General features: G+C 42.7%; 1 protein-coding gene across 2 annotated transcripts in view; it reads right to left on the bottom strand.

The window, feature by feature from the left end:
• exoc3 (exocyst complex component 3) overlaps positions 1-18,949 on the bottom strand; it is a 32,799-nt gene that overhangs the window by 3,235 nt on the left and 10,615 nt on the right. For both annotated transcript variants that reach the window (XM_079647946.1, XM_079647945.1), the window contains exons 6-14: positions 18,591-18,769; positions 15,530-15,646; positions 14,781-14,898; positions 13,951-14,076; positions 13,740-13,840; positions 12,718-12,828; positions 9,066-9,207; positions 4,548-4,670; positions 3,333-3,494 (exon numbers count right to left, since the gene is read on the bottom strand). In XM_079647946.1, coding sequence (XP_079504072.1) covers positions 3,333-3,494; positions 4,548-4,670; positions 9,066-9,207; positions 12,718-12,828; positions 13,740-13,840; positions 13,951-14,076; positions 14,781-14,898; positions 15,530-15,646; positions 18,591-18,769 — 1,179 coding nt within the window. The remainder of the gene's footprint in view (positions 1-3,332; positions 3,495-4,547; positions 4,671-9,065; positions 9,208-12,717; positions 12,829-13,739; positions 13,841-13,950; positions 14,077-14,780; positions 14,899-15,529; positions 15,647-18,590; positions 18,770-18,949) is intronic.

The raw sequence follows: 18,949 nt of genomic DNA, 5'->3' as shown, positions 1-18,949 counted from the left end.
AGTATGTGTAAAGGAAGCTGGAAATATACAATGTGAAACCTTTTATTTGAAGTAGAGATGTGAACAATAGCTCAAATGGCTGGAAAGACAACAGGACAGATGAGTGTGTTCTCTATATTGGGCCTGTGTGAAGTTTGACTATTTGAAAGCATCTCTAATACTGCTTAAGAGCATAGGTAATGTGTTCCTCGTTATTATTGATATGAAAGCGATTTACATGTATTACGTATATTTAGCCAACTATAACAACTATATCTTAAAACATACTTTTAACTTGTGTGTGGTAACCTGAAGGGGGAAGATGGACAAAGGGCCATAAAGGGGATGTGTGTGTGCTGGCTGCAAGATGTGAAATAAGATAAGGAAACTTGTTGTTTAGAGCAGGTTCGTTCCAGACACCAAAAGGTATCTGGTCTTCGTCAAACTGAAAGAGACTTTTTGTTTCCGGGTTTCTTCTGCTGTGTCGCACTGATTGGGTGCGACAGGCCAAGTGTTGGTCTCTCCCAATAAGATGACCTCTGGGGGAAAGCACGCACACACCTCCTCCTGTGTTTCAGTATGAAAGCCTGTGTTTTCCTTTGGTTCGCGCTCTTGTTTTTGACTGGCCGTTCCTGAGACCTGTCTCAGACGTGGTAGAACCTGAGCCCGGAGTACTCTGCAGAGTGCTTCGTGATTCCTTTGTATTTGTATTGTTACTTTGTATCATTAAAACAAGATTATTGTTTAACTTGCATTCTGGTGTTTCTTAATCCCTTCCTTTTTACGAATTTACCCAGCTTACCAAACGACACGCGGAGACGAGGTTGGTTTTAAACATCCTCCAAATCTCCAACAGTCTTCACAAGGTTTTCCCACAATGTTGCTGGTATTTCGGCCCATTCCTCGATGCAGATCTCCTCTAGAGCAGTGACGCTTTGGGACTGTCGCTGGGCAACACAGACTTTCAACTCCCCCCAAAGATTTTCTATGGGGTTGAGATCTGGAGACTGGCTAGGCCACTCCAGGACCTTGAAATGCTTCTTACGAAGCCACTCCTTCGTTGCCCGGGCGGTGTGTTTGGGATCATTGTCATTCTGAAAGACCCAGCCACGTTTCATCTTCAATGCCCTTGCTGATGGAAGGAGGTTATCACTCAAAATCTCACGATACATGGCCCCATTCATTCTTTCCTTTACAAGGATCAGTCGTCCTGGTCCCTTTGCAGAAAAACAGCCCCAAAGCATGATGTTTCCACCCCCATGTTTCACAGTAGGTATGGTGTTCTTTGGATGCAACTCAGCATTCTTTCTCCTCCAAACAAATCTAGCTGAGTTTTTACCAAAAGTTCTATTTTGGTTTCATCTGACCATATGACATTCTCCCAATCCTCTTCTGGATCATCAAAATGCTCTCTAACAAACTTCAGATGGGCCTGGACATGTACTGGCATAAGCAGGGGGACACGTCTGGCACTGCAGGATTTGAGTCCCTGGCGGCGTAGTGTGTTACTGATGGTAGCCTTTGTTACTTTGGTCCCAGCTCTCTGCAGGTCATTGACTAGGTCCCCCCGTGTGGTTCTGGGATTTTTGCTCACCGTTCTTGTGATCATTTTGACCCCACGGGGTGAGATCTTGCGTGGAGCCCCAGATCGAGGGAGATTATCAGTGGTCTTGTATGTCTTCCATTTTCTAATAATTGCTCCCACAGTTGACTTCTTCACACCAAGCTGCTTACCTATTGCAGATTCAGTTCAGAAACAATGTTGTTTCTGGTGTCCTTTGACAGCTCTTTGGTCTTGGCCATAGTGGAGTTTGGAGTGTGACTGTTTGAGGTTGTGGACAGGTGTCTTTTATACTGATAACGAGTTCAAACATGTGCCATTAATACAGTTAACAAGTGGAGGACAGAGGAGGCTCTTAAAGAAGAAGTTACAGGTCTGTGAGAGCCAGAAATCTTGTTTGTTTGTAGGTGACCAAATACTTATTTTACCGAGGAATTTACCAATTAATTCATTAAATATCCTACAATGTGATTTCCTGGATTCTTTCCCCCCATTCTGTCTCTCATCGTTGAAGTGTACCTAGGATGAAAATTACAGGCCTCTCTCATCTTTTTAAGTGGGAGAACTTGTACATTTAGTGGCTGACTAAATACTTTTTTGCCCCACTGTACATATATGTGTGTGTATATGTCTGCATCTGTAGCCTGTAATTGTCTCATTATACCGCACTTTCAATGAATTCAAAGTAAATATATAAGTAAGTAAGGAGGGGAATTAGATACATGAGAAAGAGCCCATGTGTGTTTGGCTCTTGCACTTTTACTAGGGGTCGCAATCCTTCAAAAGTTGATTCTCTTTCCACTGGCTAAAAGCACAGGTTGCTTTAAAATTCCCTACTGATGCACATTCAAAGTACTATATAACCCTACTTTATTTATTTGTATACATGTATATTGTTTCTCACACTTTACCTTGTTGCATTTGAACTTAATTTACTACAATTACTTTGCAGACAAATACTGTAAATAGCATCCTCGGTTTACATTCTGTTAGTAGGTTGGTCAATTATGGTGTGTTCTCATTCTGTATATTTATATGATGTATTCAATAGAGAGCCTCTGTTGAAATAGATATTTTACATAATGCTAAGACAAGACAATTTCCCAGTTTGGGATCAATAAAGTAAATCTAATTTATTCTAATCTAATTCTAAATGAATGGGGGGAGGGACAATCCCCCAGCAACACCAGATGTGCTGTAAATGTGGTATTATGCATTGTTCTTTGCCCTCCTCACGCACATAACTTTGATCAGAACATCATTGGTGTTTTCTTGCGTTCGTTCAGGGGGCTGAATTGTTCTTGTTTACATCACCCAAAACACATTCTTTTTGGATTTAAATTGTAATTACCAGATCACAATGATCCAGAATGAATAACACAATGATGCTGATTTGTAAAAAGTTTGAATTCATGCTTAATTGGGTCTTTCTGCAAGATGACAAGCAAACCCCTTAAAAATGCCTGTTTTGTAAGTTAGGTTTGTAAAGAATTATCAATATTGTAGCTACTCCATCAAGACTTAAAATAACCTCATCTATAAAAGGCATAACTACGGCAGCTATGGTACTGTTTACATACATACATGTGTATTTACTGTAATATAGAATATAAATACTGAAAGGCCTTTAGGATGTTTATTATTGATGACACAGATGGCTAAAATATCTTTACCACCACTGAACGGAATCCCTTCTCATTTTTGCATTGACTTTGTGTTGTGTGGCTGTCCCTCATTGTTAGTTACCCCTGTGATGCTGGTGCTGACAGTGAAAAGTGTTTCATGCACTCACAGCAGCCAGTTTCCTGAAGAGGAACGTTAACTGGTCGGCCTCCTTGATCATCCTGTCGGCCCCCTCCCTCCTCTCATCAGCGTTCTTAAAGGTGATCCTCTTCTGCATCACCGCCTTGATGTACTCCACCACCACCCTGCGCAGGGCCTCGCTCGTCATCTCCTGCACACACAACGTGTCATAAGACCGCAGTCACACAGAGAGGTGCAGGAATGAGTTCTGGAACCCAAACATTTGTTAAAATGTCAGCACTTCATATTTCCTCATATCAAAGTTTTTTTAACATGTTTTTTGATGCTGAAAAAAGATAAAGCCAAAGAGATTTTCATGTTCTGTTAAACAACATAAAATACGTCAGTAAAGACCCTGATGGTGATGTCTGAAGCTTCAATATGTCTTAAAACTTCAGTTGCTAACAAGTGACTAATATAAACTGAAGTTCATCATGCCAAACATTAGCCACGTTTAGCTTAGCTGTGGTGATGTGGGGTCATGTGACTGTTATGTAGGGTTGCAACATTCCGGGAATTTTCAAAGATGGAAACTTTCCATGGGAATAAACGGGAATAAACTGGGAATTTTCTAAATTGAAGGTTGGCTCTTCATAGGGAACTTAAATATAGTTGGGGAAAGTATATTTTAGCATCATCTTGACTAAAAAAAACATATGCCATTCAAGTACACTTGACTTTGTGGGGATTTTTTGATCGGGGGTGCATTTTTGTTCATTTTTTAATGAGTGGGGTTGGGGGGGATGAGCAATATTTAACTCAACATTCCTGTTTTCGTTCTTCAATTAAACAAATAATTGTTCAATAAAATAACTAAAACTTGTTCTGTTCTACTTCTAAAAATTAAAATAAAAAAAAATCTCTTGAAATGTCATGTTTTTTGTTTAATTTTGCATCGAATATTTCCAAAATGTCCCAGCTTAACTTCCCATGGAAACTTTCCGGAAATGTACCGGAAATGTTCCGCCCCTTTGCTGTCATGTAGTTTGTTTAAAGGTTTTTACATCTGGTGATTGCATTTACGTTTCATAAATTATAAAGTTGTGTTTATATGTGGGGATTATCCTGCTGAACAAAACATGACCGTATCATAAACATGTATATGCCACAGAGTTTATCTCCTGCAGATCTTTCTGCAGAGGGAGCCTTGCTAACTTCAGCCGACTGAAACACATCATCGCTGCACCAACTTCTCTCCTCCTACCTGATTGAAGGGTTTCTTGATCTTGTTGAAGTCGTTGAAGTAGTCCTCCACCGTCACACAGATGGTGTCCACAGCGTGAGAGCCCGTCAGCCACTTCCTGGTCATCAGCTCGTACAGGTGATGCTGCTCAACGCAACGGAACAGAGGCAGCAGGGAAATGCAAAGGAGCATTTAGTTTATTAACAGATTGCCCACAGTTGTCCTTTTTACTGTCACTTAAACTGAAATAGATTGATTATCTTAAATGTATTCAGGCATCAGTAACATCGTGCCTAATTGCTGCCATGCTATCTTTCAAAAATAAAAGGAGCCACAGTGCAGTGAGAGTGATTGAGATTCTATTTTTGTAATTATCAGACAATTGTTTGTTTGCATATCATATGTTTCCAAAAGCTTAAAGAAATGCATCTGATCATTTATTGTGTGATGTTACCGCTAATAACATTTCCTTTGTTATTTCCTTCTTTTTGAATGTGACAGTCGTTTCTTAAAAGGGATGCAAACACACTTATGGTGAAAAAAGAGAGAACTATACGAAGCAGAAAAAAAACAGCATAATATACCATCTGACAAAGGCCTGTCAGGGCTCGACATTATAAATGGCCCGCTGGCCCGGAAGCACTATTTAGACAACACGGGCGAGCATAACGTACGTTCCACTTGCCCGCTCGGGCCACAAAAAATATTGCTTTAAAAAAAAAAATGGTCCTGTGGTATTGGTATTTTCACTAGCAATTTTGTTAAATTGTTTCGTTTATTAACGCTACAACATAGCGTTTTGTAGGTCAATTGTCGTTGTTGGGTGAAAAGCAAACAGCTGTTTGCTGCGGAGCGCAGCACGAGCAGGCCCCTGTGAGCGGGAGTGCGCTCCTTCACTACAGACTTTCTTGCCACCTAACCATTCGCCAAAATGTTTTTAATACCAGCGGTAACTGGCCAAGCGCCGGGCAAACATTTTTTTCAAATAAAAGAAAGTCACCGGAGCAGTTAAAGGAGAGTGACAGGGAGTATGAGAAGAAGAGGGAGAGAACATTTCAGCCAGCTTGATCGATGGAGTTGGCTTCTAGTGGTGCAGTGACGAACATATAAAAGGTATTGGCTATAGGGAAATGTCCCAGCAGTTTAGGATAATTAAGTTTCTAATCTAATCTATTACATAGCCATTACATTCACTCCTAATGACAGGAAGGCAGAAAGTGCATTATACAAATAATAATAATCAAAATAATAGCAGACATTTTTTAACAATGACCACAATATCATTATCTTAATAAACCAAATATGAACAATTGAGGAAAATGAGGAAGAACTGATGATTCAAATGTTGTAGTACAAGTAGTAATGTAGTTAGTGCATACATTACTATTGCCACAAATGTGTTAATTTTCTTCATTATACAGTTGCAAGAAAAAGTATGTGAACCCTTTGGAACTACCTGGATTTCTGCATAAATTGGTCATAAAATGTGTTCTGATCTTCATCTAAGTCACAACAATAGACAAACACAGTCTGCTTAAGCTAAAACCACACAAACAATTATATGTTTTTATTGAACACACCATGTAAACATTCAGAGTGCAGGGTGGAAAAAGTATGTGAACCCTTGGATTTAATAACTGGTTGACCCTCCTTTGGCAGCAATAACCTCAAACAAACGTTTCCTATAGTTGCATATCAGACCTGCACAACGGTCAGGAGGAATTTTGGACCATTCCTCTTTACAAAACTGTTTCAGTTCAGCAATATTCTTGGGATGTCTGGTGTGAATCGCTCTCTTGAGGTCATGCCACAGCATCTCAATTGGGTTGAGGTCAGGACTCTGACTGGGCCACTCCAGAAGGCGTATTTTCTTCTGTTGAAGCCATTCTGTTGTTGATTTACTTCTGTGCTTTGGGTCGTTGTCCTGTTGCATCACCCATCTTCTGTTGAGCTTCAATTGGTGGACAGATGGCCTTAAGTTCTCCAGCAAAATGTCTTGATAAACTTGAGAATTCATTTTTCCGTCGATGATGGCAATCTGTCCAGGCCCTGAGGCAGCAAAGCAGCCCCAAACCATGATGCTCCCTCCACCATACTTCACAGTTGGGATGAGGTTTTGATGTTGGTGTGCTGTGCCTTTTTTTCTCCACACATAGCGTTGTGTGTTCCTTCCAAACAATTCAACTTTGGTTTCATCTGTCCACAGAATATTTTGCCAGTAGTGCCGTGGAACATCCAGGTGCTCTTTTGCAAACTTCAAACGTGCAGATCAGAACACATTTTATGACCAATTTTATGCAGAAATCCAAGTAATTCCAAAGGGTTCACATACTTTTTCTTGCAACTGTATGTCGATTTTTTTCTGACGAATGTTCCGGGACAGTGGTTACAATGGTGGGGCCAGTGATAATACAATTCCATGCCCGGAGGGCCAGTGGCATTTTACCCTTAATTTCTCCCCCTTCCTGTGCTATAATGCTTCAATGAACTGGCTATTCTTTATAATATACTCAGATCAATAGGAGACAGAGATGTTAAGTTATAGATCAAGGGTTTTTATTATTATTTACAGCAGGGGTGGGGAACCTTTTTCCTCTCAAGGGCTGAACGATTATACTTTTTTGTTCTTCTTGTGTGTCAGTCATCCACACCAATCATAAGTGTTGTGCTCCACATGTACCAGTCATTGTTAACCAATCAGAAGTGGCCCATGTAGGTGATAGACAGATTGATCCAATCACCTGCCAAGTATTTTTGAAATACTTTTCCAAATGGCTTCCAATGGAGCTTTCCTAGATGGTTTGGTGAAACAAACCATCTGAGTCAGGTTAGTAATGCTCCATCACATGTTTCTATTACAGGGTGAGTCTTAAACTGAAGCTTGACTTTAAAGCAACCCAACGGAAGTTTAATGTAAGTTTAGTTTTTTCACTCGTAGCTCGGGCTGCGGGGGTGCTAGAGACGGGAGCACGTTGATGCGACCTTCCTAGCCGGAGATATGGCCGCATTTTACAATAAACTTCAGTTGGGTCGCTTAAAAACAAATATCGCAAATCGAATCGCAATCATACTTTCTGTAAGAAAAACGCAATTAGATTATTTCCCAAATCGTGCAGCCCTATCAAGGGCCATTTCAAATTTTACAACATCCTCCAAGGGCCGTACAAATTGAACTCAACCTGCTTAAAAAAACTAAAATCACAGCCCATTCATTTGGCCTTTCTTTCATGCTGTGCAAAGAAAAAGCAACCTCTTAATCCAGATATCTTACTATGACTCGCGCATGCATGCACGTGCACGGTTGTGGCATGACCATCAAAACAGAGAGATATGGACACAAGATGTGTGCAAATGTATTTAGTATCCTATCCATGTGGACATCATTTAAGTGGGGGGGACCTCACATCCTCTAGGGGGGTCCAGGGGCTCAAATATATATATTTTTTTTTAATGGATATTTTACAAATCACTCCCCTTTTAAACTGTATTCTTATTATTTTTAACAACTTATTTGTTACTGTCATATAGTATTTTAAACCTGTTTTTCATTTATTATAATTTTTATAACTATAATGATCATATCAAGGTGTGCCTTAACCTCACTGAGCTGAGGTTATTTGAGCCTCTCAGTTTGTCAGGAGAGAGCTCTCTTCCACCTGGTCATAGAAAAAGCTCTTTAAATTTGTTAGCATAGCTAGCTAACCAGATGCTAATAAAAACAGATCGCCACTGGGCTTACAACTAAAGACAGAGGCCGTTTCTCAATCGCGAGGATACTGGTGATTTTGGTGATAACAAATGCAACAAAGTAACATATTTACCAACACATGTTCTATGCCACTACATATTTACATTTAAATGTGTGCTGTGCTGCGTCGGTTCAGCCATTCTCCGCAAGGGTTTTTGAAATTGGTCCGTGCGCAAAGCATTGTGGGGATTTGAAGGGCGCAAAGTCTACCCATGTGCAGCCTCGAAATTACCCCCAAACCATGGACGTGGCCTCGGTGGAATTCCAAGTATGCTGGAGATTGGACCACTCCTTCGGCGGCACTCGATGACGTAGTATCCTTGAAATATTGGCTTGGAAGCCAGTTTCCTCGCGATTGAGAAACGGCCAAAGCCACGCAAAAACTGCGGCATGAGTCGAAAAATGGGAAAAAAGTCCGAAAATTACGGTAATTTGCATGCATGGGTGTTACTGTTCAATTAAAAAAAAAAAAAAAATGTAAATCACATTCGCAGAAAATTGTATTATAGTAATGGTAGAGGATAACGCAACAACTCCAGACATTACGTGTCAGGCTAGATACCATGGGAATATGTTTTTTTGTCTTTGTGAGATTATTGTTTTATCATCAGTTCAGCCTCAGTGGATTTCATGACTTCTGTTTAAAAGAACAACATATCAGAGGATTATTAAAGACCATGGGCACATTTACAGTACCTGTAATACCTTAATTTCAAATGAATTTATATATTTTGGTTGTACTGTATATAGATAAACAGTAGATATGGTTCAGACTAGTTCAGCCCCCCTACCTCCAGGTCCAGGAAGACCTCGTCCAGCAGGAACTGGCAGCCCTCCTTGGCCACCTCGCTGAGGGTCCTCTCGATGGCAGCGTCACTGTCAGTGGGCTCCGAACTCTGAGAGTACTTCCTCTTCAGACTGTTGATGGACTCTCTGAGGAGCACAGGCACATGTCAGCACCACAACATCAAACCCCACTGGGTTTGATATCAGTTACATGAAAAGAGATACATAATCATGTTGGTAAACTCAGATATTTAGACATTTTAGTTTAAGTGTCCTTCTTCCTCGGGCTCAAAAAAATGTATATATATATTTTTTAAACATATATATGTATACAATGGGGCAAAAATCCAGAAATCACATTGTCTGATTTTTAAAGAATTTATTCGGAAATTATGGTGGAAAATAAGTATTTGGTCAATAACAAAAGTTAATCTCAATACTTTGTAATATACACTTTGTTGGCAATGACAGAGGTCAAACAGAGGTTCTGTAAGTCTTTCAACTCCCTCCAAAGATTTTCTATGGGGTTGAGATCTGGAGACTGGCTAGGCCACTCCAGGACCTTGAAATAAGTATTTGGTCACCAACAAACAAAAAAGATTTCTGGCTCTCACAGACCTGTAACTTCTTCTTTAAGAGCCTCCTCTGTACTCCACTTGTTAACTGCATTAATGGCACATGTTTGAACTCGTTATCAGTATGAAAGACACCTGTCCACAACCTCAAACAGTCACACTCCAAACTCCACTATGGCCAAGACCAAAGAACTGTCAAAGGACACCAGAAACAAATTGTAGACCTGCACCAGGCTGGGAAGACTGAATCTGCAATAGGTAAGCAGCTTGGTGTGAAGAAATCAACTGTGGGAGCAATTATTAGAAAATTGAAGACATACAAGACCACTGATAATCTCCCTCGATCTGGGGCTCCACGCAAGATCTCACCCCGTGGGGTCAAAATGATCACAAGAACGGTGAGCAAAAATCCCAGAACCACACGGGGGGGACCTAGTCAATGAACTGCAGAGAGCTGGGACCAAAGTAACAAAGGTTACCATCAGTAACACACTACGCCGCCAGGGACTACAAATCCTGCAGTGCCAGACGTGTCCCCCTGCTTAAGCCAGTACATGTCCAGGCCCGTCTGAAGTTTGCTAGAGAGCATTTCGATGATCCAGAAGAGGATTGGGAGAATGTCATATGGTCAGATGAAACCAAAATATAACTTTTTGGTAAAAACTCAACTAGACGAGTTTGGAGGAGAAAGAATGCTGAGTTGCATCCAAAGAACACCGTACCTACTGTGAAACATGGGGGTGGAAACATCATGCTTTGGGGCTGTTTTTCTGCAAAGGGACCAGGACGACTGATCCGTGTAAAGGAAACAATGAATGGGGCCATGTATCGTGAGATTTTGAGTGACAACCTCCTTCCACCAGTGGCAGACCGGGGTGGTGGTTCCCCTTTTTAAAAAGGGGGATCAGAGGGTGTGTGCCAATTACAGAGGCATCACACTACTCAGCCTCCCCGGGAAAGTTTACTCTAAGGTACTCGAAAGGAGGGTCAGGCCGATTGTCGAACCTCAGATTGAGGAGGAACAATGCGGATTCCGTCCTGGTCGTGAAACGACGGATCAGCTTTTTACTCTCGCAAGGATCCTGGAGGGGGCCTGGGAGTACGCTTATCCAGTCTATATGTGTTTTGTAGACTTGGAGAAGGCGTATGAACGGGTTCCAAGGGAGTTACTGTGGGAGGTGCTGCGGGAGTATGGGGTGAGGGGTCTCTACTCAGGGCCATCCAATCTCTGTACTCCCAAAGCGAGAGCTGTGTCCGGGTCCTCGGCAGTAAGTCGGACCCATTTCCGGTGAGGGTTGGCCTCCGCCAAGGCTGCGCTTTGTCACCAATCCTCTTTGTAATATACATGGATCGGATTTTGAGGCGTAGTCGTGGGGGAGGGGGTCTGCAGTTCGGTGGACTAAGGATTGCACCACTGCTTTTTGCAGATGATGTGGTTCTGATGGCTTCATCGGTCTGCGACCTTCAGCACTCACTGGATCGGTTCGCAACCGAGTGAGAAGCGGCTGGGATGAGGATCAGCACCTCCAAATCTGAGGCCATGGTTCTCAGCAGGAAACCGATGGACTGTCCACTCCAAGTAGGGAATGAGTCTTTACCCCAAGTGAAGGAGATCAAGTATCTCGGGGTCTTGTTCTCGAGTGAGGGAACAATGGAGCGTGAGATGGGTCGGAGAATCGGAGCAGCGCGAGCGGTACTGCAGTCGCTTTACCGCACCGTTGTGACGAAAAGGGAGCTGAGCCAGAAGGCAAAGCTCTCTGTCTACCGGGCCATTTTCGTTCCTACCCTCACCTATGGTCATGAAGGATGGGTCATGACCGAAAGAACGAGATCGCGGATACAAGCGGCCGAGATGGGTTTTCTCCGCAGGGTGGCTGGTGTCTCCCTTAGGGATAGGGTGAGAAGTTTGGTCATCCGGGAGGGACTCGGAGTTGAACCGCTCCTCCTTCGCGTCGAAAGGAGCCAGTTGAGGTGGTTCGGGCAACTAGTTAGGATGCCACCTGGGCGCCTCCCTAGGGAGGTGTTCCAGGCACGTCCAGCTGGGAAGAGACCAAGGGGTAGACCTAGGACCAGGTGGAGGGATTATATGTCTTCGCTGGCCTGGGAGCGCCTTGGGATCCCCAGTCAGAGCTGGTTGATGTGGCCAGGGAAAAGAACATTTGGGGCTCTCTGCTGGAACTGCTACCTCCGCGACCCGACCACGGATAAGCGGGAGAAGATGGATGGATGGATGGAATCTACTTCCATCAGCAAGGGCATTGAAGATTAAACGTGGCTGGGTCTTTCAGCATGACAATGATCCCAAACACACCGCCCGGTCCACGAAGGAGTGGCTACGTAAGAAGCATTTCAAGGTCCTGGAGTGGCCTAGCCAGTCTCCAGATCTCAGCCCCATAGAAAATCTTTGGAGGGAGTTGAAAGTCCGTGTTGCCCAGCGACAGCCCCAAAACATCAGTGCTCTAGAGGAGATCTGCATAGAAGAATGGGCCAAAATACCAGCAACAGTGTGTGAAAACCTTGTGAAGACTAACAGAAAACGTTTGACCTCTCTCATTGCCAACAAAGGGTATATAACAAAGTATTAAGATGAACTTTTGTTATTGACCAAATACTTTCTGGATTTTTTTTTCTCATTTTGTCTCTCATAGTTGAGGTATACCTAGGATGAAAATTACAGGCCTCTCATCTTTTTAAGTAGGAGAACTTGCACTATTGGTGGCTGACTAAATACTTGTTTGCCCCACTGTATATATATATATATAGTTTAAGGCCCAGGATTTAATAGTTATTACACAATTATATATAAAGATAATATATTCATTGGTAAGGCAACATTTTTATTAGATCATTTTTTGCCTCCTCCTAATGTATTTCTGAGGATCATGCAGCTGCTCCATCATTGGGTCACTATTCTATTCACTATTCTGCCCTCAACTGGTGACATTTACAGCACTCAACATTTAATCCTATATTATTAATAGCTTGACCCTTCCCTGTCTGACAACAAACTTGACATTGTCACATTTTGACCAGAGGTATATTTAATAAAAGTGCTAACAGCAGTTGATGAATGAAATCTTACTTGAACGTCTGGCAGTTGTTGATGATGGCGATCATGTACTGTACGTAGCACTGAGGCAGCTGTCTGTCCCTCAGGTGCTCCTCTTTGTAAGTCACCGCCTCCTCTCGGTACCTACACACAGCCACATACACAGCACACACACACAGCACACACACAGAGCACACACAGCCACACACACAGCCACACACAGCCACACACACAGCCACACACACAAAGCAACACACAGCCACACAAACAGAGTGCACACACACAGCAACACAAAGCACACACACAGCAACACACAGCCACACACAAAGCCACACACAGCAACACACAGCAACACAGAGCACACAGCACACACACAGCCGCACACACAGCCACACACAGAGCACACACACAGCAACACACAGAGCACACACAGCCACACACACAGCCACACACAGCCACACACACAGCCACACACACACAGCAACACACAGCCACACAAACAGAGTGCACACACACAGCAACACAAAGCACACACACAGCAACACACAGCCACACACAAAGCCACACAAAGCAACACACAGCAACACACAGAGCACACAGCACACACACAGCCACACACACAGCCACACACAGAGCACACACACAGCAACACACAGCCACACACAGAGCACACACACAGCAACACACAGCAACACAAAGCACACACACAGCAACACACAGCCACACACACAGCACACACACACAACAACACACAGCCACTGTGAGGAATATTGCAGTAGTTTGTTCTACAGAGCGCTGTTTGCATAGAACACACATGTGGTAACTTTTTCAACAGAAAACTGAAGGTGAGTTCTGACTTCTAAAGTTAAACACACAACCATGAACAGTAAAACATTACTCAAGATGTAATGCTATATCGTTTTACATATCCAACCTTCAATTCAGAACAAACCACACTTTTCCATTGAGCTTGTGATGTGTTTGGTGAATAGAATCCCAACAGTTTTAAAGGATAGGTTTCAGAGACGTTTATCGTATCAGAAAGATATGTTTACCTGATAAGGAAAGTGTTCATCTGTTTCAGGCAGAGCTTCAGAACCTGCTCCTTGAAATCCCCATCGATCTGTGCAGCGACCTGCAGGTTCTGCTCAAACATCTGAAGAACACAGGATCATGAACATCAGAGAGAGAAATGGAGTGAGATACACGGATCAGGAATCAGGAATACTCTCATTGGTCTGAAGTGGCTGTGTCTGAAGGTGTTACCTGGAAGACGATGGCGGGCAGCGTGGTCTGGTAGTACCCATCCTGGTCCGCCTCAGGCTCTGTTTCTTTCTGCCAGTCCTTCTTGTCTGTTTCCAGAGCCTTGCGCAGCCAGCCTGTGATATTAGACTGAACATGCGGATAGTCAAACAGTGTCTGGATCCACGCTTCACTAAAAGATGAGTTGGAGCACGTTTTATTAACCAACATTCAGCAACATGAAGTGAATGTTTATTATTTAACACATAATAGAGAGGTGCAGTGATGACGTATTTTAGTAGGTCCATCTAAAGTAAGCATCGCATGGACTCCCTCAATAAAATGCAATGGGATTTTTCATTGGAATTTTGCCAAAATGTTCTCTGTTGTAAACACACGTGATACGTACACGTTTTGTTCAGCAGGATGATCTCCAAGTCTTAATGCAATCACCAATAGTAAAAAGCTAACGTTAGGCTATCACCACAGCTAAGCTAAGGCAGCTAACATATATTCACCAGTGGTCTTTACTGACATATTTTATGTGGTAGAACTTCTAACCAAAAATGCGTTAAAAAAAAACGTTGACGTTGAAGAGGGAAGAACAGGGGGTTAAATACTGACCAATTTCTGGGTTTTATGACTCATTCCTGCACCACTCTTTGGGCCTGTGCAGTGGACTTACAGGTAGGTAAGACAAGGTCATTTTTTGTAGTTAAATGACTGTGATTGAATGTCCAAGGTCTATGTTAAGTGTGGCACTTCTGATAATGAGGGGACTCCAAAGAGAAGGCGGGAGTGAAATAAAGGCAGGTATAAAGTGTTAAGAGTTTCTGTTAGAGTGTGGTGCGTACTGTAAAAGTCTTGACATATTTGCTGAGCAGGTCGTCCACCACGTCCTGAGGCAGCAGAGCTTCCAGAGCGTTGATGTTACACTCTGAAGCCAGGTCCGGGTGGCCCATCATCTCCACACTGACACACACACACACACACACACACACACACACACACACACACACACACACACACACACACACACACACACACACACACACACACACACACACACACACACACACACACACACACACACACACACACACACACACACACACACACACACACACACACACACACACACACACACACACACACACACACACACACACACACACACACACACACACACACGAATTAATCTGAATGATATTGTCAAATACAAAGTTAGATTGTCAAGTTATGTCTTTGAACGGATGAATGTCTTATATTAGTGCTTGAAACTAAATATTATCACTGATATAGTAATTGCGATATGATTTACGGTATTTAAGGGATTGATCATTTTTTCGTTATTGTTATTATCATTGAAAGATATATTAAAATGATCATGGTGTGATTTTTTGTAGAATCTGTACCAAACAAAGATATATGAATAAGTCTGTATACAATTATATGTAGGCCAGGACATCAATGCAGAAGCACAATACCTTATAATATTAACACACTTTTAGCCTTTTGCTATTTGAATATTGCAATAACCCATTCATTGTGCAGCCCGATCCCGAACACATACATGTACACAGGCAGCTTCTCAAAGTGTTACCTCTTATAGGTGTTGAGCACCCAGGTGAGCATGGACACGATCTCATTGGCCTCCAGGTCCTCAGCGGCCAGCTCTTTGACGCGAGAGGACACAGCATTGTGGTAGAGACCGAAAAACCTGAAACATGCAAACAATCACTGCATTATTAATGAAGGTGGAAATGGTGTACAACTGAATACTGGGACCTTAAAGAGCAACTTCCAGGTTAAAGACACCTGTGAATAAATGTGTAGGAAAATGATGAATACACTAGATTTTCAAAAAAAATATACAGAAATATACAGTGACATCTGGCGTCGTTTTTTTAAGAAATGTTCACTTCCGCATAAAAAAGCCTCGGCACGTGACCTCCCGCGTGTGACGTAACACGGGGGACACAGGGGGAGAGCAGCCGGTGTAACGTATTAATAAACATGGATCCCAATGCTAGTTTCGACACAGAAGAAGTTGAACATGAATATTCGAATGCATATGACGGACCACAACCTTATAATTATGAGCCTGCTAGGCGTCCAAGAGACCAGGAGCAGCCAAGGATTAGAAGAAATAACGTCCATCGGAGAGAAATTGAGCTGTGGTGTGAGGAGAACCAGTGGAGAACTGGGCAGCTATCTTGGTGACTGGCCGGCGTTAGCTACAGAATGTTAGCTAACGTCACATCACAACATTGTAAAGTTAGCTATCATATATCAGGCTATAACTAAAGTAGCATTGATAATATAGTAACTTTACTGGCAGGACTGTTGATACTGATCCATAACAGAAACTAATGCGCAAAAGTATCAGCCGTATCTCGCGTTACCTAATGCAACTACACACTACGGTGCTGTGTACCGGAGGAGAGACGCGCGATACGGCTGATACTTGACGATCTGGAGGGGGAAAGGTTGTGGAGCCTCCGTTGATATGCCGTTGTAAATGGCTTGATGGAAAGCAGGTGTGTAGTCGGGGAGGGTGCACAGCTGATTGCAGCAGGTGAGTGGAGGTTGAGCCGGGAGCCAGGAGTGACAGCCACCATGCACACACAAACAACACAGACAGGGGGAAACAAACAAATACAAAGGAGACGGCTGGAGCAGTACAGCCACCACAGCGTTACCTAATGGAACTCCACACTACGTCTTACGGTGCCGTGTACCGGAGGGGAGAGAGAGAGAGCAGCGAAGAGGGGGGGGGGAGAGAGAAGTAATACGGTTTCCTGATAAAGCTGTGGAGAGTATGTGCTGCAGGGAGGTGGATGCACAACGCACCCAGGAACGAACGCTAGCTCCGGTCCTTTTTACTGTGGACTCGATGTCCTGACAGGCTGGTATTTGTGCAACCTGCACAAACACAATACTGCACCATGATTACAAATGGTGAAATACAATGTAAAACTACCGAAAAATACCAGCTCACTAAAACACAACCACTCAACTCAACGCAACTATTAACTATACCCGCGGTCAGAGAGCGGAGATGTTTCCCCTTTGTTATGTAATATGACGTGTTTGACGTATGACCTTAAAAAAAAGCCGTTTTTAAGAGCAGAGCTCAAAATTGCTCCTTTCCCTCTGAATTCCTGCCCTTATGTCTCGTGAAACATATCAAATCCTATACTCACTTTTTTAATTGTAATTTTCAAGCAAGTTTAAGCATAAATGTAGAAAAAAAAAAACCTGCAAATGCTCTTTAAGCATATACATTCACAACAGCCTGTTTCAGTTTGTTGCAATGCAATTTTGTCAGGGGGAAACTCATGTGAATGTGGCTCCCATCTCCAATGTCAACTGTTCAAGCGTCGGGTCAGAGTTGAAAATGTTTCCACTGTTCAGAAAAGTGTCAGTGTCGTCACTTTATAAAAATTGGATCAAAAGCTTGTGTTGACCTTGTCTGTCGGACGGAAACGATCATAAGAAAGACCTAAAAGCTTGTTTGTTGGAGCAGGTCGGCCGGGTGGAAACCGGATGTTACTAACGCTGAGTATTTGACTGTTATGGCCCCCTCCCTCGCTATAGGGCTTTCAAACAGAGCAATGACAAGCTCATTCCTACAAAGTGTGAGAGCAAGAATCTTCCTGTTGGTGCTTATAGTGAAAAGACATATATACAGTAGCATAAACCGATCAAAAATCCATGCTAGTCTGTCTTACAACAGCGGTGATGCGTAATTGACATATTGTTGTCATTGTGGGAACGTTTCTTGATGCCTTTTAAAGATTAAAGTTAACAGATATTGTTCTAAACTGTATTAAAGTAAACATGTATTATTGGGGACTGTTTTCAAGTAATCCTATATATATATATATATATATATATATATATATATATATATATATATATATATAACCTTCTCACTCACACTCACTGACCTAGATACCAGCACACACACATATTCTTTTCAGCACACACACATTCTTTCCAGCACACACACATATTCTTTTCAAGGTCCTTTCTGGGCACCAATATATCTGTGTACAATGTTTGATTGTCTGGGAAAGAATAGTTTGTGTGAAATATTCCTTGGGAAAGTAAAGGAGTGAATTAAGGTGCAAGATAGAAGATTGACTCTGTCCTTGGGTAGTTCCGAAGCTCTCACGCTCTGTTCAGAAGTAAAATACATTTTTCCCAGAACTCTGATTCGCTTAGGAGTGAAATCGACTGCCTCCAAATCTGTCTATGTATACTGATGTTTAACCATCCACGGGGCTTCCTGTTTCTGACTGGCTGGTCCCGATACCTGTATCGCACGGCAGTAGAACTGGAAGTCCGGAGTACTCTGTAACTTGTATGGGTTTTCTTTACCATTAAAATCAATCAGATTATTGTTATAACTTTTAAGCCGGTGTTTTGAACTCCTTCTTCTTATTAATGTGACCAGGCTCATCTAACGGACGGCGCGGAGCAGAGGTGGGCTTTAAGCCACCACCACTGTTTTATGTTTGCTCCAACACTTTCCACAAGAAAAAAGGCGCCATTTGGACACGGTCCCTAAGTTAGTATTTCTGATGTGATCTGCTTCATGACCTTGTGTTTATATCTGTTCGCTGCTGACAGAAACACACTGACTGTGTGTGTGTTACCTGTTGAAGGTGTTGTAGTGCTGGGGGAAACACTGCACCATCAGGTTCTTCACAACGATCAGGTCATCCAAAACATATTTCCTGGTTATTTCTAAAAGACGAACCAGCCACATCTTATCAGCCTCTCTGGTCACTGACTGGGTGCCCTCAATGCGGGTGCTGACCGTCCCCTCCAACACCTGCAACACACACACATCAGGACCTCAGGAACACACCCAGGAAACTGCTTTAGAGTCGCTACGGTTTCCCAGAAAACTACCTCTTACCTTAATGTTCTAAACGTTCATTGGCCTTGTCTGATTCTGCAGCTAAACAAATATAATATTACCATGAATCCTAAAATGTCCCATACTTTCAGT

Source organism: Notothenia rossii (assembly GCF_949606895.1).
Source record: "Notothenia rossii genome assembly, chromosome: 9".
NCBI classification, from domain to species: Eukaryota; Metazoa; Chordata; class Actinopteri; order Perciformes; family Nototheniidae; genus Notothenia; species Notothenia rossii.
This window is presented reverse-complemented; position numbering and strand designations above follow the sequence as displayed.